General features: G+C 42.0%; 1 protein-coding gene across 14 annotated transcripts in view; it reads right to left on the bottom strand.

Moving 5' to 3' along the window:
* Window positions 1–637: 637 nt before the first annotated feature.
* LOC122539483 (probable E3 ubiquitin-protein ligase HERC3) overlaps window positions 638–22,067 on the bottom strand; it is a 47,269-nt gene continuing 25,839 nt past the window's right edge. The window contains exons 12-21 of one of the 14 annotated variants that reach the window (XM_043674361.1): window positions 19,919–20,111; window positions 18,696–18,853; window positions 15,898–15,978; window positions 15,075–15,137; window positions 10,516–10,590; window positions 9,673–9,762; window positions 4,924–5,040; window positions 2,539–2,676; window positions 1,695–1,861; window positions 638–705 (exon numbers count right to left, since the gene is read on the bottom strand). In XM_043674361.1, coding sequence (XP_043530296.1) covers window positions 684–705; window positions 1,695–1,861; window positions 2,539–2,676; window positions 4,924–5,040; window positions 9,673–9,762; window positions 10,516–10,590; window positions 15,075–15,137; window positions 15,898–15,978; window positions 18,696–18,853; window positions 19,919–20,111 — 1,104 coding nt within the window. In that variant the 3' untranslated portion in view covers window positions 638–683. Of the gene's footprint in view, window positions 706–1,694; window positions 1,862–2,538; window positions 2,682–4,894; window positions 5,041–9,668; window positions 9,763–10,281; window positions 10,439–10,515; window positions 10,591–15,074; window positions 15,138–15,897; window positions 15,979–18,695; window positions 18,854–19,918; window positions 20,112–22,067 lie in introns of those variants that run through there. The other 13 variants (XM_043674362.1, XM_043674363.1, XM_043674364.1 and 10 more) reach the window with 13 other exon arrangements.

Below are 22,067 nucleotides of genomic sequence, written 5' to 3' on the forward strand. Positions count from 1 at the left end.
GGTGCGCTTAGCAACACCTTTAACTTGGGAGGATCTAAGTTGTCAGATAAATGAAAAGGTGAAATGAGGATGGCTAGGGCCGGGAAACCAGAGGCTGTTGATATGAAGGATGGCATTCAAAGAGTTACTGATCGAGGAGGGAAGATGCAAGATGTGGGGATATAAGCTAAAAATAAATAAGCTCTGTGAGGACAGGAATCAACTGAAAGAATGGGCCACTTAAGGGCAGTCGTCTTTGTGGATCTTGGTGGAAAGGAGGAAGATATTAAATATTCCATGGGTGTTATTCAAAGAAGGGCAGTGTCCTGTTAGATAATTGTTTTAAGAAAAATCTTGTAGAACCAGCTGCAATCTTTTCCCATTCCCTGGCCCAATACTTGCCTCAAAACCACTCCTGGCATGTGGGTGAAACGTACCTTCCAATATGGGCTAGATACCTGGGGAATCAAGGCAGGTGCCTGCAGACCTGAAGCCCGCTATTGAGCCTTCTTGGCCAGTATGTGCACTGCTTGCATTTTGATGCTTCTGAGTGTACTAGTCCTATTTCCCTGATCCCTCTAGGTTGTTTTGTTGCCTTTCTATTTTCAGTCAATTTCAAAATGAACTGATTAGTGATGTAGCACAGGAGTAAACTTACAGTAAAATCCAGATAAAATGTCTCTTCAATATCATCATACTCATAGTCAAGGACATCCCTGGAGTGATCTGTATTAACAGGAAAAAGGCACACTGAAATTGAAATTGACATTGTATTGCCAGTTTCAAAGCATAATTTATTTAGATTATGTAGTTAATTGTAAAGTGGTTAATATCCATTGATCAGAAAGTGCTCATCAAAACAGACTTAAAACAGAGTACTTATGGCTAACTTGTGCCAAGACATTGTAAAAATCTGAAGAACAGGCAGTTATATTTTCTGTTGTGAATTTGAGACAAGGATGCAAGGTCCATTTTACAGAAATGTCAGCAGTAAGATCAGCAAGCAGGAGTAGGTCATTCAGCTCACTGAGCTTGCTCTATAATCTCTCTCCTACACAATAACATCATGGTTTGTGGCCTTAATTCCAGTTTCATGCCTGTCCCCATAAACCCTGACTTTGTTGCAGAACAAAAATTTGTCTAACTCAGTCTTGAATATATTCAAATGATCCAACCCTTCCCACTCTCTGTGGAAGAAAATTCAGAAGACTAAAAGTAAAATTGTCATTGTTCTACTGGACCATAAAGCTGCTCTCTCATTAGACAGAGGGTGACTGGTGGTGAGTGTAATCAGAGGGTGAGGTTGAGAAAAAGTGAGTCCTTCATGGTAAACTGAGCTAGAGCAGGAATTGAATATGTGTTGTAGGTATCTGCATCACAAAGAACCCACCATCTAACTGAGCTAACCAACTCCTGTGCAAACTAATGACCCTCAGAGAAGAAATTCCTTTAATTTCAGTCTTAAGTGGGAGATTCATTAATTCTAAATTGTGCCCTGGTTCTAGATTCCCCAATGAGTGGAAACATCCTCCCAGTAGTGCCCCTGTCAAGCCCTCGCAGAATCTTACATCTTTCAGCAAAATAACCATTCATTTTTCAAATCTCTAAAGTGTATAAGCCTAACCTGCTTAACCTTTCCTCATAAGACAATGGCTCAAGTTTAAGGTTGAGATAATTTGGTGGATTAAAGCAAGAGAAGTTTGGAATTCACTCACTTTCCTTCTGTTGGCGAGAGTTCCTTCAGATCGTCCAATGTTGGCGGCACGTGAAGCAGCTTTTTGTACAAAGCCAATGGGAAGTGAAAATTGCAAATAAAACCATTGGACACAACAAATCGGCAGAGAATTCCCAGCAGATAAAATACATCATCCATCTCTGGTTCCTATTGCATATTTTGAACATAAAGAAATTGCACAATTCTTGCATAAAAAGTCTCTGTAACATTTCTGACAGCAAAACCAATTTCAGTTGACACCACGAGAAACATTCCCAAATTGTGTGCTCTCAGATGGTGGCCTCACCTGCCAGGTGGGTTTACTGAAAAATCTCAACATGAGTTCGGGATGATGTTCCAATGAGTAATCAACCTATTCACAATATCATGCATATTGTGATTCATGGTCTTCGGAGTGTGAGATTCCCCATAAAGAGCTCAAGAGATGGGAGCTGTCATGGCATTGAAGAACTATTCAGATGAACACTTGAAATGCTACAGCCTATAAGGTTTCAGGCCAAGTTCTACATAAAAGGAGATTAGTATTGATGGATTTTTGATGGTTTCGACAAGATGTGCTGATGGGCCTCTTTCTGTTGTGTAAAAACTCTCTAAAACACCATAGCTCAGGTACTTGCAGGAAACAAGACACTTGAATTACCAACAGGAATATGGTCAGAGCAACATCCCTTTAATAAGTCTGAATAGATGTCCACATATTGCACCTTGACGCCATAGCTACAAAATCCACTTTTCCTGGGTATGGGAGTACAAAAGTAGTGATAAAAGTATTCTGAAATTTCTGATGGCTATTTTTACAAATCACACACTACAACAAGCCTTACCCGGCTGGGAAACCAAAGTAGCCCTGATTCTTCGTATTGCTGAAATATCCGCCCATTGCTATGTAGTTCTCGACCAAGAAGGGTGAAGAATGTCTGCGTCACCCCATAACCAAAACTGACTTCCCCTGTAAATTCAACCTGTACTGGCAGAAATCAAGATTAAAACATTAATGCCAACTGAAATATTGACTAGTGTATCTTTTGATGTCCCTTTGGGTAAAATTTAGTGGAGCCTACTAGGTCATCCTATTAGAGGGATGGAGTGGACTGGGAGAAATTGGATATAAGTTCTTGCATTAGATTGCCAATGTCAGGAAACCTATCCACACAATTAAATCCAGGGCAGGAAGGGCCCATTGGGAGCAGGATGCCAGTTAGGTTCATTAACAGGCTGACAAAAATGTCAATTACAACTCAGCCGACTGGAATTCAGCAGTGGGTGAGGGATATAAATGAGATATGCACAGCTTGCATGTGCCTCCATAAAAGCTTCATGGCAAACTGTAAGGTTTGACTCATTGTTGAGGTGTACCTTCTCATCGACAGGCACTGTGTGCCTGAAATGAGGGACCCAGAAAGGTGACACACACAACACACACACTAACCTGGCCTCACTTATTTGTCTCCAGTGACGATGCTTTGGCTGGGCCTTGGTACATTATACACACAAAAATCAGGCACAAGAGAAGGCCCCCACAGCCTTGCCCCATTGTCAAGCAAGATTGTGGTTGATCTGATTTTTCCACATTCTCACTTATCCCTTGCTTAACCTTTAATCCTCTTGTCCATCAGTTATCAGCACCAGCCACTGCCCAAGGTGGGGGTTATGGCAGTGTGGTGGTATTGGGTGAGATGGGGTGAATTTCCAGCCCTGGGGTCTTTGATCCTGCATGACACCCATGGTTTCATTCATTCATTGTAAGGGTCTCACTGCATGACTTAGATCTAGGCTTTGCTCCTCAAACACAATTAGGTCATTCAGTCCATCAAGTCCACAGTGACCATCCAAAGAGCATCCCACTCTCCATATCCCTGTAACCCTGCATTTCCTATGGCTAATCCACCTAACCTGGACATCCTTGAACTGTGGGGGGAAAACAGAGTACCGGAGGAAACCCATATAGACACAGGGAGAATGTGCAAACTCCACACAGACAATTACCCAAGAGTGTAATCGAATCTCGGCCACTGGCACTGAGAAGCAGCTGTGTTAACCACTGGGCCATCATGACACCCACAAAGTCTGGAGATTCTTCCACATTTCAGAGGTGTTGTGAGTTTACGATCAACCAAATATGCTTGTTGATCTAGCTTAGTTCCCACTAACAAATACTCTCTCCATCAGGGGAGCACAACCAAGAGCCAATAAGGCACTACAGGCATGTTAATTGATCCCCCAATGGCACTGCACATTAGAGAATGTTGTAAGTGGGGACTATGACTGCCGGTCTATAGCCTGCAACAGCCACATCCTGTGAATGACTTTAAAAGGAGAAATAGGCCAAAAACAGGAAAGCCTGGGCTTGCCCCTTTGTCTTAAAGGCCAGGGAATTGCCAACACCAGACTAAAGTGAAGCCATATTCAGCAAGAGCTCGATCTCAAATCTGATCTAGAACATGGAGGTTGTTACAGCAGGAATTAAGTTGCAGGGGATAAAGAAACAGGACACACGATGAGTGTCTTCTTTATTACAACTACAAAGACTTCAACCTTTGTAAGCACTGAGTGTCAGGGATGGTGTTGTGGGCATAAAATATAGGAAAGATTGATCATTTCCAAACAGAGCCAAATCCATGTGGGAAAAAGGATAAATATGGTACAGCTCCATGGGATTGAGAGGTGGGAAAAGCAAGCAAGAGTGAGGGAATCTAGTGAAGCGGTGATAGTGAGAGAGTGAGGAGTTTGGGATATGAACAACAAATGGAAAATGGTCATCTCGAAGGGGGAAGGCAGCAAATAAAAAGAGGATTTTTCAACCAGAAACATAATATATCCTTATTGCATGCTTTCTAATGAGAAAATGGTTTTATTCTGTATGTGAGACTTTTTTTTAAGGATTACTAAATAAGGGAAACCTGCGGACGGGGATCCTGCTCATCCTACACACTAGTATCGAAAATAACTTCCAACTCTTTGGTCTGTTCTGCAGAAAATCATCTCTGCAAAGCAATTCAACTTATGTTTCCTAAAGTGAAATAAGTTCTCTCAAAGCAGTGATTGAAATTATTTTGAAATGGAATCTAAAATTACAGTTTTTGACTTTGCGTGCAATGCTAATATTGAAAACTACTTTCATGTCATCTTGACTAGTTGTGGTCAGATGCAAAAAAAAGTCACAAGTGAAAATGAATCCTAGTCATTCAATGAACTGTAGCAGTCTATACCTGGAATGCAACATATTGATCCCCTGTTCCTTGGGACCTTAAATTGTCCAGGACATCTCGGAGAACTGCATCTCTGGAAACCTCTAGCGATAATATTGGCTCAGATATAAAGGCTTGCTGAAATAAATTATTTCACATGTAAGTTCCACTTTACAAGTGCACACAGGAAGAAAGAGAGAAAACACCTGGTGGTGACCTCAGGACCAACACAGGAATTGAACCTACACTGTTGACATTGCTCTACATTACAAACCAGCCATTGAGCCAACTGAGCTAATTCATCATAGACTAATATACATTATGCTCCACAACTACCTGACGAAGAAGCAGTGCTGCAAAAGTTAAAGCTTCCAAATAAACCTGTGGGACTATAATCTGGTGTTGTGTGATTTTTAACACTCTCTAATGGGAAAGAGATGGTTTTGTCCTATGGGACCATGTACTCTACCAGTGAATGAGTCACACAGTTTCCTTTCCATTGTGTATGAAGACAGTTGATTGTAATATTTTATGTGGGCCTTACAGTATGTCTACAGTAGTGAGTAGAGTTGGTTCTTTCTTGATTATATGTTTTGTTAATTTATATCTCTTGATTAAACTTAAAAATATAAGCCAAAGGTATTAATTTAACCTGGAGCAGTGTTTTGTTGAGGAATAAGATAGAGCTATTTTCTCGGTCTGCAGATTGAAAGAACCCTTTAGTAAAGTGATATGCTCTTCTTGTTGGAGGTGGGAGTTTAGGGAGAGTTTACGTTTTACTGAGGATTATATTTGCAATAAATGCCGTTGGTTGCAAATCCTATCAGATCGAATGGATCAGTTGGACAGACAGTGAGAGGCAATGAGGAATTTACAAGAGCAAGGGGATGTGATGGATGGCAGTTATCAGGAGGGAGAAAAGTCGCAGATACAATCGCATAGATGGGTTAACTCTTGGAAAGGAAAGAGAGGTAGGCAGGTAGTGCAGGAGTCTTCTGTGGCTATCCCCATTTCAAAAAGTATGCTGTTTTGGGAATGCTGTAGGGGGTAATGAGATTCTCTGGGGAATGTAGCGTGAACAGCCAAATTTCTGGAATTGAGACTGGCTCTAATACAATGAGGGGTACATGCAATTCCAAGAGATCGATTGTGTTTGGGGACTCTCTTGACTGAAGTATAGACAGATGTTTCTGTGGCCAACAATGAAAAATCAGAATGGTGTGTTGCTTTCCTGGTGCCAGGATCAAGAATGTCTCAGAGAGGTTGCTGAATGTTCTCAATGGGGAGAGGGACCATCAGGAGATCATTGTACACATTGGAACCAACGATATAGGAAGGGAAAAGGTTGAGATTCTGATGGGAGATTATCGAGGGAGTTAGGCAGGAGGTTAAAAAGGAGATCCTCGAGAGCAGTAATATCTGCATTACTCCCAGTGATATGAGCTAGTGAGGGCAGGAGGAGTAGGAGGATAGAGCAGATGAATGCATGGCTGAGGAGCTGGTATATGTGAGAAGGATTCACATTTTTGGATCAATGGAATCTCTTTTGGGGTAGAAGTGACTTGTACAAGAAGGACGGATTGCACCTAAATTGGAAGGGGACTAATATACTGGCAGGAGATTTGATACAGCTGCTCGGGAGGATTTAAACTAGTAAGGTGTGGAGGGGGGGGGGACCCAGGGGGATAGTGAGGAAAGAGATCAATCTGACACTGATACAGTTGAGAACAGAAGCGAGTCAAACAGACAGGGCAGGCAGGGACAAAGCAGAGAACAAGGTAGGACTGATAAATTAAACTGCATTTATTTCAATGCAAAGTGCCTAACAGGGAAGGCAGATGAACTCTGGGCACGGTTAGGAGCATGGGACTGGGATATCATAGCAATTACAGAAACATGGCTCAGGGATGGGCATGACTGGCAGCTTAATCGTCCAGGATACAAATGCTACAGGAAGGACAGAAAGGGAGGCAAGAGAGGAGGGGGAGTGGCGATTTTGATAAGGGATAGCATTATAGCTATGCTGAGGGAGGATATTCCCGGAAATACATCCAGGTAAGTTATTTGGGTGGAACTGAGAAATAAGAAAGGGGTGATCACCTTACTGAGATTGTATTATAGAAATTGAGACACAAATTTGTAAGGAGACCTCAGTTATCTGCAAGAATAATAGGGTGGTTATGGTAGGGGATTTTAATTTTTCCAAACATTGACTGGGACTGCCATAGTGTTAAAGGTTTAGATGGAGAGGAATTTGTTAAGTGTGTACAAGACAATTTTCTGATTCAGGATGTGGATATACCTACTAAAGAAGATGCAAAATGTGACCTAATCTTGGAAAATAAGTCAGGGCAGGTGACTGAGGTGTCAGTGGGGGAGCACTTTGGGGCCAGTGACCATATTAGTTTTAAAATAGTGTTGGAAAAGGATAGATCAGATCTAAAAGTTGAAGTCCTAAATTAGAGAAAGGCCAATTTTGATGGTATTAAGCAAGAACTCTCAAAAACTGATTGGGGGCAGATGTTTGCAAGTAAAGGGACAGCTGGAAAATGGGAAGCCTTCAGAAATGAGATAACGAGAGTCCAGAGACAGTTTATTCCTATCAGGGTGAAAGGAAAGGCTGGTAGGTATAGGGAATGCTGGATGACTAAAGAAATTAAGGGTTTGGTTAAGAAAAAGAAGGAAGCATATGTAAGGTATAGACAGGATAGATCGAGTGAATCCTTATAAGAGTATAAAGGCAGCAGGAATATACTTAAGAAGGAAATCAGGAGGCAAGAAGGGAGATGAGATAGCTTTGGCAAATAGAATTAAGGAGAATCCAAAGGGTATTTACAAATACATTAGGGACAAAAGGGTAACTAGGGAGAGAATAGAGCCTCTCAAAAGATCAGCAAGGTGGCCTTTGTGTGGAGCCACAGGAGTATTTTGCATTAGTATTTACTGTGGAAAAGGACATGGAAGATATAGAATGTAGGGAAATGGATGATGACATCTTGAAAAATGTCCATATTACAGAGGAGGAAGTGCTAGGTGCCTTGAAACACATAAAAGTGGATAAATCCCCAGCACCTGATCAGATGTATAACTGTGAGAAGCTAGGCAAGTGATTGCTGGGCCTCTTGCTGAGATACTTGTATCATTGATAGTTACAGGTGAGGTGCCAGAAGACTGGAGGTTGGCTAACGTGCACCACTGTTTAAGAAAGGTGGTAAGGACAAGCCAGGGAATATACACCAGTGAGCCTGATGTTGATGGTGCACAAGTTGTTGGAGGGAATACTGAGGGACAGGATGCACATGTATTTGGAAAGGCAAGGACTGATTAGGGATAGTCAACATGGCCTTGTATGTGGAAAATCATGTCTCACAAACTTGATTAAGTTTTTTGAAGAAGTAACAAAGAGGATTGATGAGGGCAAAGCAGTAGACGTGATCTATAAGGATTTCAGTAAGGCGTTCGACAAAGTTCCCCATGGGAGACTGGTGAGAAAGGTTAGGTCTCATGGAATACAGGGAGAAGTAGCCACTTAGATACAGAATTGTCTCAAAGGTATAAGGTGGTGGTGGAGGATTGTTTTTCAGACTGGAGGCCTGTGACCAGTGGAGTGCCACAAGGATCAATGCTGGATCCACTACTTTTCATCATTTACGTAAATGATTTGGATGTGAGCATAAGAGGTATAGTTAGTAAGTTTGCAGATGACACTAAAATTGGAGGTGTAGTGGATAGCAAAGAAGGTTGCCTCAGATTACAACAGGATCTTGACCAGATGGGCCAATGGGCTGAGGAGTGGCAGACGGAGTTTAATTCAGATAAATGCGAGGTGCTGCATTTTGGGAAAGCAAATCTTAGCAGGACATATACACTTAATGGTAAGGCCCTAGGAAGTGTGGCTGAACAAAAAGACCTTGGAGTGCAGATTCATAGCTCCTTGAAAGTGGAGTCGCACGTAGATAGGATAGTGAAGAAGGCGTTTGGTATACTTTCTTTTATTGATCAGAGTACTGAGTACAGGCATTAGGAGGCCATGTTGCAGCTGTAAAGGACATTGGTTAGGCCACTGTTGGAATATTGCGTATAATTCTGGTCTCCTCCCTATCGGAAAGATGTTGTGAAACTTGAAAGGGTTCAGAAAAGATTTACAAAGATGTTGCCAGGGTTGGAGGATTTGAGCTATACGGAGAGGTTGAATAGGCTGGGGCTGTTTTCCCTGGAATGTGGAGATGAGGGGTGACCTTATAGAAGTTTACAAAATCATGAGGGGCATGAATAGGATAAATAGACAAAGTCTTTTCCCTGGGGTCGGGGAGTCCAGAACTAGAGGGCATAGGTTTAAGGTGAGAAGGGCAAAATATAAAAGAGACCTGAGGGGCAACTTTTTCACGCAGAGGGTGGTATGTGTATGGAATGGGCTGCCAGAGGAAGTGGTGGAGGCTGGTACAATTGCAACATTTAAAAGGCACCTGAATGGGTGTATGAATAGGAAGGGTTTGAAGGGATATGGACCGGATGCTGGCAGGTGGAATTAGATTGGGTTGGGATATCTGGTCGGCATGGACCAGGTTTACATCAGTGGGCATTATGAACTCTCTTTTAGTGTGCAATGTGACTGAAAGTCCCTGAATTGCTCCTCTGTTCCTTTAGATACAACTAAATAGCTAGTAGTATTATTAATGTACTGTATTTATACAGTACTCCACAATCTGAATTGTTTGTATTCAGGGATCAAATATTTTGGATGTACTTCTTCAAAACATAAGTACCTACTTTCTGCAGCATCTGGGATTCCATTTTCCATAATTTAAGCTTTGTTTCCATATCAAAGATGCAGCGATATGGAATTAATTCTTCTTTGATCTGTTCAATATAGTAATCAAAACTAGTTTAGCATATTTACATAGATATTTCTGGAAAATAATGATTTAATTTCCTCTTCCTGTATCCCCTCCTGTCAGACTTTCCATTGATGCTCTTTTACTATTCCAGTCACTTCATTTACAATGTGCTAGTCTCGGACCTCCACCTGAGGGGCACTGTCACAGCTTTCTGAACAGTCCACTTCGCTGCAGGAATATTGCAAAATCTATGGGCAGACTGAAAAGATAACTGTGCAAACACTTCCAGAAAAGCCATATTTTGCTGAGTAACTAAAATTCCATGTAGAAATGCAAAGATTCTTCGAGTAAGTTTGTTTCAGGGAACTGGGAATAAGCTCAACAGTCTCACCTTCCCAAAATAAATTGTATTAGAAAAAAAAGGGACTGTTGAGAATTCAAATCAACATTTCAGAAACGTAAATGCAGAAGACGGAAGCATAATCAGAAAGTGGAAGAAACCAAGGTTATAAAGGAATGAGAGCTGGATGAGGTAACTTGCCTTTGCAAGCCTGCTCTTCCATTAAGCTGGCTCACTGGACAGACAGGGACAAGTACATCCCAATAGAGATCAAATCAGGGGAACAGCCAAATCTCCTCACAATGTGTGTCAGTGTGGCCTGAGACCAGCTCTTCTCAGTTCTCTTGGTCCACAACTGCTACATAAAATGGTGAGAAACCATGAAACAAAATGATCATTATTCACAAAGACAAGCATGAATCGGAGAGAGCCTACCTTGCAGAGTACTGAGAGATATTGTTTAAACTGTTCATATTCTGGTTTAAAAGGCATATAACAGCCTCTCATTGCCTGTGGAGAAAGCATATGATCAATTTGAAAGATCATCTTGGCTCGAGCAGTAGGTTGTATCCCTTTGTTACCAAAATTACAAACATATCCTCATTCTGGAACAATATACATTGCCTCTCTAAAATCTGCCATTTTACAATAACAATTTAGATTTCTATACAATTGTATGGGCAAGCCAGCTCACTACACTCTTTATGATGAAGAATATTGCCATCATTTTCTTTAAGTGTAGGGGCCTGTTTGATTTAATGTGATACAGAAAATGACTTCCTCTTTTAACAAGAGGGTGGTATTATAGTTAATATAATGTTTATGACACATTGTTGATGGATTGCAGGTTTCATTGCTATAATAAACATTGTTACAGACTTTGAACAGGACATGATGTGAGGTCTCACTTTTCCAAGATCCTAAGCTGTTACCTCAAGTCATTACTGTGGATGGTGTTAATGGCACTCCCCTCAGCAATAACTCTTTCAGACCCCAGAATAACCTATCATGGTGTTCACATTGGAAAAGGTACTTCACATGAGGGATTGTCAGATAAAATTTGACAGCAAGTCCCATAAGAAATTTCTGGATAGCTGAAAACTTGAGCAAAGAGGTTGGTTTCCAAAGACACTTTAAATGGAAGAAAAGACTTAGCAAAGGAATTCTAGTACTTTGTGTGTGATCTCAAGGAAAGCGATAAGAATATTTGATTTGATTGATTTACTGTCACACGTATTTTGTTACAAATACAGTGAAAAAAATGTTGTATAGTATTACCACTCTCCAGTGCCATCTTGAAACACAGAAAAATAAACCAAAATGCCAGATGTAAAGGCAGAAAATAAAGAGATGATGAATTTTACAGTCCTTCTTATTAAGTGCTTCGCTATGGGCCTGGATTCAGGCACTCCACCATCCCAGTGCTGAAACAGTCACCAGCATAAAGACGTTGGGGTGCCTCGAGTCCCTTTGCTACATCACCGCAGCTGGAACCGTGTTGCTGTTCTTCCGCACCACCTCTCCTCCACTGACGCCATCGTGAGTCCTCACTGGGCTGACCTTGCAATTCCACAGGCACCAATACTGATACTGCCAGATCCCATATTGGGCCCAACTCAATTCTGTCTTCTGGGCCAACCTCGCCAAAGCCACCTAGATCTGCACCAGGTCCAAACTCAACCGTGCTGTTGCTGACCTGAGTCCGCATGGTGGTCCGACCTCACCGATGCAGCCACCATTGATGCTACCAGGTCCTGGACTGGGCCCAAACTTGACTCCACTGCCATTGCTGGTAATCCTTTTCATCCCCTCGCCTCAGAATCAGAGATGTACAGCACGGAAATAGACCCTTTGGTCCAACACATGCATGCCGATCAAACATCCAATCTTAATCTAGTCCCATTTGCCTGCACTTGGCCCATATCCTTCCTATTCATAGACCCATCCAGATGCCTTTTAAACGCTGTAATTGTATCAACCTCTACCACTTTCTCTGATAGCTCATTCCATACACACACCACCCTCTGTGAGAAAGTTGCTCCTTAGGTTTCTTTTATATCTTTCCCCTCCAACTCTAAACCTATGCCTGCTAGTTCTGGACTCCCCCACCCCAGGGAAAAGACTTGTTTATTTACCCTGTGCATGCCCCTCATGGTTTTATAAACCTCCATAAGGTCACCCCTCAGCCTTCTCCCATTATTATTCCTGTTCTCTTTCAATTGGCTTACCTCTTGGTGAAGAGCTCGGTCACGGCAATGGCATCAGCAGGCTGGAGTGGGCTCCCCAGCGCGGGCTGGAATGTGGCCCTGCACTGCAGGCTTGTGGAGCAATGCGTTTGGACTGCTGCATTGTTGAGGCAGTCCACGGGCCGACTCATTGATGCTGCAGAGGAGAATTTGGGTTCCCGGTGGTACCTGTGCTCTCTGCAGATTCATGGACACAGCAATGAAGGCAGGCTAAGGCTGAGTACAATACACGGAGGCATCAACTGTGGCTGCATCGGCAAGGTGCGCCTGAAGCAGATTCATGGCGATGGAGTAGAGTTTGGGCCAGTGCGGTACCCAATGGCATCAGTGGTGCCTGAATTGGTGAGGGCCACATAGGATGTCAGTGGAGAAGCAGTGTCACAAAGCTAGTCCTTTTTTTTCTAAAAGCTGTTCCTTGGCTCAAGGATACTCTGTCCTTGATTTCTTTTCAGAGGGGTAATAAACCAGGCCGGGCTCCAATCAGTCTGGTCTGGTACAGAGATGAAAAAGATTTTGAGAGGCCTTTTGTTTATATGTAAACAGATGAGACTTCAGGGCAAACTGGTCATGTTTTAGAGTTGACATGTATAAAGAAAGGGGAGTGGTCTGCTCTCTAGCTGAGCAGTTTAGTTCAGTCTTGAACTGGTGAGGAGTTCAACAGGGAGCTGTGTGGAAACTCTCTCTCTCTCTCTCTCTCTCTTTCTGCCCTTCAACTTCAACCTGTAACCATGTGTTCCATTTATACTGGTTTTTAAAGGGAGTTTGCTTATTGGGACTGTTGTGTATATTCAGAACAGCATAATTAAGTCTAGTTTGGATAGGCTGCATTCTGTAGGGGTTCTTTATTCTGTTCTTTGGGTTTCATTGTGTAATTTTGTGAATAACTGTTAGTCTATTTTAAAATCTAGTCATCAACCTAGCTAACTTACTCTGGGTAATTTTCACTGTATACTTACCGAAACAAATTGCAAAGTTATGGTCTGGGCTGCCTGCTTAAGAATGTTTGCAACACTTACGGACTATGAGGTTGGACACTTACTTTCTTTTTTCATTTTTTCGCCATTATATTCTATGTTTTGGTTTGTTTTTGTGTTTTAAGATGGCGCTGGAGAGTGGCAACACTAGATAACACTTTTCACTGTATTTTGTAACAAGATACATGTAACAAAATCAAAATAAGCTTGCCTCTGCCAAGAACATACCTCCGCCACAGGTTCACTCTGGACCCACCTCACTGCTGATGTGGATGCCACCAATGTCGCTGATCTTTATAAGTAGTAAAATTAGAAAGTAAAGAGAAAATAAAACAAAGAGAAGAAAAAGGAAAAAAGTGGATGGAGCAGACAAGCTCTGGGCTCAAGAGTCCAAACACCACCTATTCCACTCACTGCCACCAAGTTAGACTGATAATGCCAGGTGGTTTCATGTTTTAAACAAAATGCTCACTGTACAAGATTTAAACAAACCAAGTCTTACTAACTGGACACCATATTTAGTAAATTATTTTTTAAGTCCAAAGATCTGAACAGAATTCCCATTCTGTTTTAGTTCCATCCAAGAGTTCACATATAATTTCCATTCACTTTGATTTTCTTTAATTCTGTTTGGAACTTAGACTTTGAAAGTTCGCTCTGTGAGTTCCACTGCCAATCCCTTCGACTAACTTTACTAGGCAGAAATGACAATCAGGCATTCCTGATGAACAGCTTATGCCCGAAACATCGACTCTCCTGCTCCTTGGATGCTGCCTGACTTGCTGTGTTTTTCCAGCGCCACACTTTTCGACTCCGATCTCCAGCATCTGCAGTCCTCACTTTCTCTCAGAAATGACAGTGTTAATTCTTCATGAATTTGAACTTTCTATTTCATGATCGGGCACCACTTGCAGTTTCTGTTTAATAACTCAAACACAGGAACACTTCTGTTTCCTAATAACCTCAGTGCTTTTTACTGTGGCTGCTGGCTGATGTACTACAACCTGTTCACAGCCTTCCGTGCTAACTGACCACTACAATGAGACAAACACAGATCTAAATCCAAAACAAAAGACTGCTTCCATTTATCCCCATGGCAACTGCCATATTTGGGATGTCTCAATTAACTCCATATAATTTTCAGATCAAATAACCAGTTTAAAATTGGAGACTGTCATATTTATTGTGTCAAGGGTTACAGATTAAGTAGCGTGGATTCAGTCTATTTAAAAGGATCATACAGATGTATTAAACAGCTCAGACCACAGTTTGCAGGAGCAGATAACTATCTACGTATCCTGACTCTAACACACTTCGACCTCACGATACAAGGTACTCAGTCAAATGGTTTCTTCCTGGTCCTAGGCTCATTGTCGTATCCAGCTCTTAAAGCAATAATACTACAGATGCTTTGAAACTATTCCTGTTTACCCTTTTTTTAATGTTATATTGGGACCACTTGAATCTCTTTGGGATCACAGTAGACATCTCATCTCTACCATGGTGGCCAGGAATGGCACACTTATTATGGACTATTTTCAAAAAAACAGGTTATCCTCACTTATCAGTTAAAACTTCAATTCCTAAAACTACAAGTTATACTCCGAAAACATATGAATCCTGAAATTAGAGCAAAGGGAACTGAAGCTATTGTTGCCAAGGAAACCAAAGAAATAAATGTGCAAATTGCACAATGTTGTATTATTAGTCAAAGATAATTAATTGCCCATTGGCTTTCAGCATATTTGACTGATATTTCTCACAAAATACATACATCATTTATGAACGGATCCATCACTGCTGGAGGAGCTTTGGGGAAGCATTGCGCAGCAAAAGCCTGAAATCAATAACATGTAAGTAAGTAGAAGTGAGCATTATTTTCCAAATATTGCTTGGTGTTCATACTGTCAAATTTTATATCAAATGCAGATAAAATGTGAGCGTTAACTGTATTTGCTTTTAGCTAATGCAAATCCCTAGAACCAATTAAGCAACAGCCTCCTCTTGCTGAGAACAAAGGTGGCAATGCCACCACTTATGAGGAGCTCTTGTTGTGCGGGAGTAATGCTCCTACTTCTGGGACAGAAGCTTTGAGTTCAAGTCCCACGCAACAGCTTGTTGGCCATAGAGTCATAGAGATGTACAGCATGGAAACAGAGCCTTTGGTCCAATCCGTCCATGCCGACCAGATATCCCAACCCAATCTAGTCCCACCTGCCAGCACCCGGCCCATATCCCTCCAAACCCATGATGGTGAACTTAACACAGTCAAACATGCAACAAGTTGATTGCCAGCCTGCAAGTTCTTCCAACACAACTGATGGATATTTACAAAGGGCCATGGATAGGTATACCACCTTAGTCTGCACAGATGGTACTCCTTGGTAATATGCACCAAATATATAAGTGGCTTGTACTGTGGTCCCAATGGTAGAGGTTCGTTGTTTAGGACTTGTCCTAAACCTGCTTAGCAATGACCATTTTATATGAACATTAAAGCTGCTGAGCCTTACTTTTAAAATGGTTCAAGAGCCTTCAAATTGAACTGTAGGAATTTGATTTTCTAATTCAATCACGGGATGGAGGTGTCCACTTACCGTTAAAGAATCTTTAATCACTTTCATAACTGGAATGCAGAAATTTCTCTCCTGAATTGTGTGATGTCTGCACAAGTTTACCTACCGCCAATATAATTAAACACAAATTAACATTTTGTGATTTAGTGCATAAGCATTTAGGGGCAGTATTTAATGGGTTTAAGAGAGTTCCTCCTGCTGGCTGGGAGCTGGTGAGACTCCGGTATTGTGTTTTTAGTCACTGAACCAGTCAATGATGGCCCTTTCCTGAGATCAAACACCCTGGGAGAGGACAGTCAGCCCAACAAGAGTGGCTGGTCAATCAGAGGTGGCCAGCTGATTGTGTTTAGGGTGATACCACTGGCAAACCAGTGACTGCTGCTGTTACCACACCCACCCAATGACCAGGATCACCATGGATTCAGGTGCAGGTGAACGGTGGCAGATGGAAGTCGCGCAATGGAAATGGGAAGGAAGGATCGACAGAAAAGACAGGTGCTCACTCTCAGTGGAATTCCCTTTCCTCACGTCAACGCGGAGAAAAGAGAAGTAACCAACTGCCCCCACATCAGGAGGGGGTGAGCAAACAAACCAAAGTTTGCTTTCTGTCTTCTTGCAAATCAAATCATCGATGCATTGTTAGGTGAATACCAGTGGTGGTGGATAAAGGTCATCAGTGGGCATTAACTGCTTGTTAAGAGCCTTAACTTTTGTCTGGGTGGGTAGATATGCCCCTGTCCTTCACACACACACCCGCCTACCAAACTCACCAAGGAAGTGGCCACTAAATTCTACCTATTTGGACCTACAGTTGTACAAGTCCTTTAACTCCGGGGATTTTTTTCTATTGTATCATTAGAGGAATCAATGGGCGCTGTTTGCCATAATTAGTTATCAGAAACAAAAAAAACTGTAGATGCTGGAATCCAAACCCAGCAGGAGGCTGGAAGAACACAGTGAGCCAGGCAGCATTGGGAGGTGGAGAAGTTGACGTTTTGGGTATAAACCTTCAGGATTGGGGGTGGGGATAGGGGGAGCTTCAGATAAAAAAGTCTTCGCCACATCAATGAGACCAAATGTAAATTTAAGGAACGCTTCGCTGAGCCGTAAGGGCTAGCCTGATGTCCCAGTCACCATTCATTACAATTCCCCTTTCCATTCCCTCTCCGACATGTCCATTCTGGGTGTCCCCCGTTGCCATAGTGAATCAGACTGTGAATTGGAGGAACAACACCTTATCTTCCGCCTGGGCAGCCTACAGCCCAGAAGGTTCATCATGGAGTTCTCCAATTTCCAATAACCTTCTCACCCATCCCCCGACTCCCTTTCCAGCCCCGCCTCCTCCCTTCTAACAACCCCTCCTTCCAGCTACCAACCGGATTCATTCCTCCCTGCCAATCAGGTCTTACCCACCACCTGTATTCACCATCACTACCTCACCACTCCATCCCTCTTCCCACCCAAAACCCTCTCCTTTATCTGCAGTTCCCCCTATCCCCACTTCCATTCCCAAAGGATTATACCCAAAACATTGAATTCTCCACCTCCTGATGCTGCCTGGCTTGTTGTGTTCTTCCAGCCTCCTGCTTGTCTACAACTAGTTATCAAGCCTGTCTTGATTGTATCATGTAACCAATAGGCAAATTCATACGTTATTCTCGCAGGTTCTACATTTCTCAATCCTGACTGTAGCATTCCACATACAACAATTTTGGTTTATTTCCACATTTACATTACAATTCATTCACATGATGTGAGTTGCATTTGTTTCCCATCTCTAATTGTCAGAGGGAAGATGATGGTCTATTCTGTGTGGCAAAGGTACACCCACACTGCTGTGAGGGAGGGAGTTCTGGGACTTTGAAGGAACAATGCAGAAATAGTGATATAGTTTCAGGTCAAGATGATGTGCAGCTTGTAGCAGAACTTTCAAGTGGTGGTACTTCCACGTGTCTGCACCCTTTTCCTTCTAGATGGTAGAGGTCAAATGTTTGGAATGTTTGAAGGAGAATCGGTGTATTGTTGCAGTGCATCTCCTCCATGGTACACACTTTTGCCACTATATTGATAGTGGAGGGAGAGGGTCTTGAAGATGTTGGATAGGGTGTCAGTTGAGTGGGCTGCTCTGCCCTGGACGGTGTCGAACTTCTTGAGTTTTGTTGGAGCTGCATTCATCTAGGCAAGTGGAGTGTATTGCATCACACTCCTAATTTGTGCTTTGTAGATGAGTGAGCAGGCTTTGAAGAATCAAGAGGTGAATTTCCAGCCTTTCACCTATTCTTGTGATCACAATATTTACACAGCTGGTCCACTTCAGCTGTTGGTCGATGGTAACCCCAAAATGTTGATGGGGGTGGGAAATCAACAGTAGTAATGCTATTAATGTCAACAGCCATAGTTAGATTTGAAAAAGGACACTTTACATAGAACACCATAAGACACAGGAGCAGAAGTAGAACATTTAACCCTTCATTCGATGAGATCATGGATGACCTGATGATCTTCAACTCCACTTTCCTGACTTTTCCCACCAGACCTCTTGATTCCCTCACTGTCTATCTCAGCCATGAATACGTTTAATGACCCGGTCTCGACAGCCCTCAGGTGGTAAAGAATTCCGCAGATTCACTATCCTCCAAGTTAAAACAGCCCACCCTGTTTCACAATAGAGGTGAAAAATTAACAAAAGTAATTGTACAGGAAGGTTCTCAGGACTCTGAAGTTTCGATGGTACATGGCAAAGAGGTGAGTCCCAGAGAAAGGGAACAGGCCCGCTAAAAGTGGAGGAGTAACCAGAAAAAACTGAAATTTGCACTGACCTGGTAGAGTGTTTGTAAGATTTTTAGTGAATTGTGTAGTTGGGGATTGCATTGTGAGGCACCTGTCATTGTGAGTTGAAGAAGGCGATGTGATTCTTTCTGATACATCCTCACAAGGCGCAAGAAGAAATAATAAGGCATCGTACACCACCAACGTTCTGTCAAGAAACAGCACGGAAATATTCATGTAAAATAAAACACAGCCTCCTACTTGGTCACTGATCATAATGAACAGGATGATGAGCTTTAGAGATAGAACAGTGGGTGCCATCCTTCTAACAGTCATGCTAATTTGCTGATACTTTCCTCCAGGGAGCTCTGGATCAGCTGTTTGATCTTCAATGGAGATCATCTTAATGTAGAATCTCTGACCAGGAGATGTATTACTGCCTCAGCATCCTGTCCAATCATTGTCATCCAAGATACTGCATTTACATTGCACGGTTTACCAGCTCCAAATATCTTCAAACACTTTACAACCAATTGTGTTTCTTTGGAGCTACTGCGATGATGCTGCTCCTACATTAAATGTTATGGTATCATTGGCTTTTTTTTCAGAAAAGTCTAAAAAGTACAGATTCCGAAAAGTCCGAGCCAAAGGCTTTTAGGGCCAATTTAATTACAGCTAATAGATACTGCCTCAGGCAAAAGGCTTTTAGGTTTAAATACAATGAAAGGGGAGAGTGGCCAGTTCTCCCAGCTCAGCTTTTCTCTGGTTTGATTTGGTTTTTGACCATCTGGCTATTTACTGAAAGCAGTCAGGCAGTTTGAAGCTGCTAGATCCAAAGAAGCAGGTCTATGCTGATCCTCTCTCTTTGACTTCTCTCCTGCAAGACCGCATGTTTGATTCTACCTTTTGTGTCGAGGGATGTTTATGGGGATTGTTGCAAGTGTTTGGAAAAGCATCAGTAAATTGGGATAATCTGTTGGTTTCTGGATAGGTTAAGTTATTTGGTATTCTGTTCTCTTGTTTGTGTTTCATTCAGTAATCAACTAAGTGGTTTAACCAACTGCATCCCTCCTGGAATAACCACATTACACCTGCTTAAAACAATCAGCAAAGTTAGGGTCTGGGCCACTTCCTTGAAATGTTTTGAGGGGGTCTGGCCTGGTCCATAACACACTGTCGTAGAGGAACTGTAGAAGAACATGTTATTTTTGAATTATTTTCCTTTAATTATGACCAGCTGTGTTTTCAATTATGTTTAAATATTAAAACTCACCAAGAATTTTAAAATAACTGTCTTCAAGTGAGAGAATGGATCTGCTTAAAGATTCAAGCAGCGTTGCTGAGTCCCTTGACTCTCCCAGGACAGCAATGAGTTCTGGTATTATAATGTAAACTCGCAATGTTTCCACACAGGTCGGAGATCGAGGTAACGATGGGATCAGGTTATTCTGGACTGCATTCTTCACCTGTAAGATCATGAATAACAGGATATATATAAAACTCCTTTATAATAAGTACATTCCTCATTATTAATGTAGTGCTCCTCAATTAAACATTTTTAAAAAAATTCCTCATTGACATTACAATATTAGATCATTAATTTCCAAAAAATGATTTATTGTGCTGTTCGATAGATGGGTATGGTGCTTACACTGTTGGAAGCAAAAATAGAGATTGCTGGAAAAGCTCAGCAGGTCTGGCAGCACCTGTGGAAAGAAACCAGTTAACATTTTGGGTCGAGTGATCCTTCCTGAGCTTATACTATTGGGGTTGGTATTACCAATGACAGAAATTTCAAGCAATGTCACAGACTAAACACGCAGGTGTGAAAATTCCTTATTTCAGGCTATTCCTTAATTCAGGCTCTTTCCACGTAATGATTTGTACATGTCTGTTTTTGATGGTTTTTCTGATGGTTTACAGAAGACAGGGGATGAAGAGCTGTTTGGTCATTTACTCTTTGTTTTGTAATAGTGTTTTGTTACAATGGGCAAGTGAAGGGTGAAGTATTGGCTCTCAAAATACTTTGGACCTACACAATTGGAGCTCAATTGTGTAGGTCCAAATGACAGTGAAAAAAAAGTTTTAAAAAAACTAGAAGAAGCCAGGGTTGGAGGGTTGAGCTATAGGGAGAGGCAGAATAAGCTGGGCTATTTTTCTTGGAGCATTGGATGCTGAAGGGTGACCTTATAGAGGTTTATAAAATCATGATGGGCATGGATAGGATAAATAGACAAGATATTTTCCCTGGGGTGGGAGAGTCCAGAACTAGAGGGCATATGTTTAGGGTGAGAGGGGGGAAAGATTTAAAAAGACCTAAGAGGCAATTTTTTCACGCAGAAGGTGGTGCGTGTATGGAATGAGCTGCCAGAGGAAGTGGTGGAGGCTGGTACAATTACCACATTTAAAAGGCATCTGGATGGGTATATGAATAGGAAGAGCTTTGAAGAATATGTGCTGGCAAATGGGACTAAGTTAATTTAGGGTATCTAGTCACATGGACAAGTTGCACTGAATGGTCTGTTTCCATGCTGTACATCTAAGATTCTAAATATCTTGTCTTTTCTCACACATCCATGGAATCTCATGTTCTAAAATAGATCTAATATACTAGGAATAACATTTTCAGTTCCGTTGGAGGTTCTGACATGCACATTTGAAACTTTTTGTCTTTAGCTGGCCTGCTGTGTGATTCATGCATCTTCTGTTTTCTATTTCAGCTGACAACTGTGTTACCTAATAGAGCATGTGGTGATTGTTAGACTGTAGTAAAGCAACTAGCTGAATTGAATGATTCATAGCCAATAATGGAAACCAGTTTTGCATTGAATCAATAGATCGATTTACATTGCATTATTGACTTAGAAATGAAGTGGGAAGCAGGCATGATGTAATAATAATCAGCTGATTCACCACAGAGTCATAGAGATGTACAGCATGGAAACATACCCTTCAGTCCAACCCATCCATGCCGATCAGATATCCCAAACCAATCTAGACCCACCTGCCAGCACCTGGCCCACATTCCCCCAAACCCTTCCTATTCATATACCCATCCAAATGCCTCTTAAATGTTGCAATTGTACCAGCCTCCATCACTTCCTCTGGCATCTCATTCCATACACATACCACCCTCTGTGTGAAAAGGTTGTCCCACAGGTCTCTTTTATGTCTTTCCCCTCTCACCCTAAACCTATGCCCTCTAGTTCTGGACACTCCAACCCCAGGGAAAAGACTTTGCCTATTTACCCTATCCATTACCCTCATAATTTTGTAAACCTCTATAAAGTCACCCCTCAGCTTCCGACGCTCCAGGGAAAACAGCCCCAGCCTGTTCAGCCTCTCCCTATAGCTTAAATTCTCCAACCCTGGCAACATCCTTGTAAATCTTTTCTGAACCCTTTCAAGTTTCACAACATCTT

This window comes from Chiloscyllium plagiosum, chromosome 32, assembly GCF_004010195.1.
Source record: "Chiloscyllium plagiosum isolate BGI_BamShark_2017 chromosome 32, ASM401019v2, whole genome shotgun sequence".
Classification (NCBI taxonomy): Eukaryota; Metazoa; Chordata; class Chondrichthyes; order Orectolobiformes; family Hemiscylliidae; genus Chiloscyllium; species Chiloscyllium plagiosum.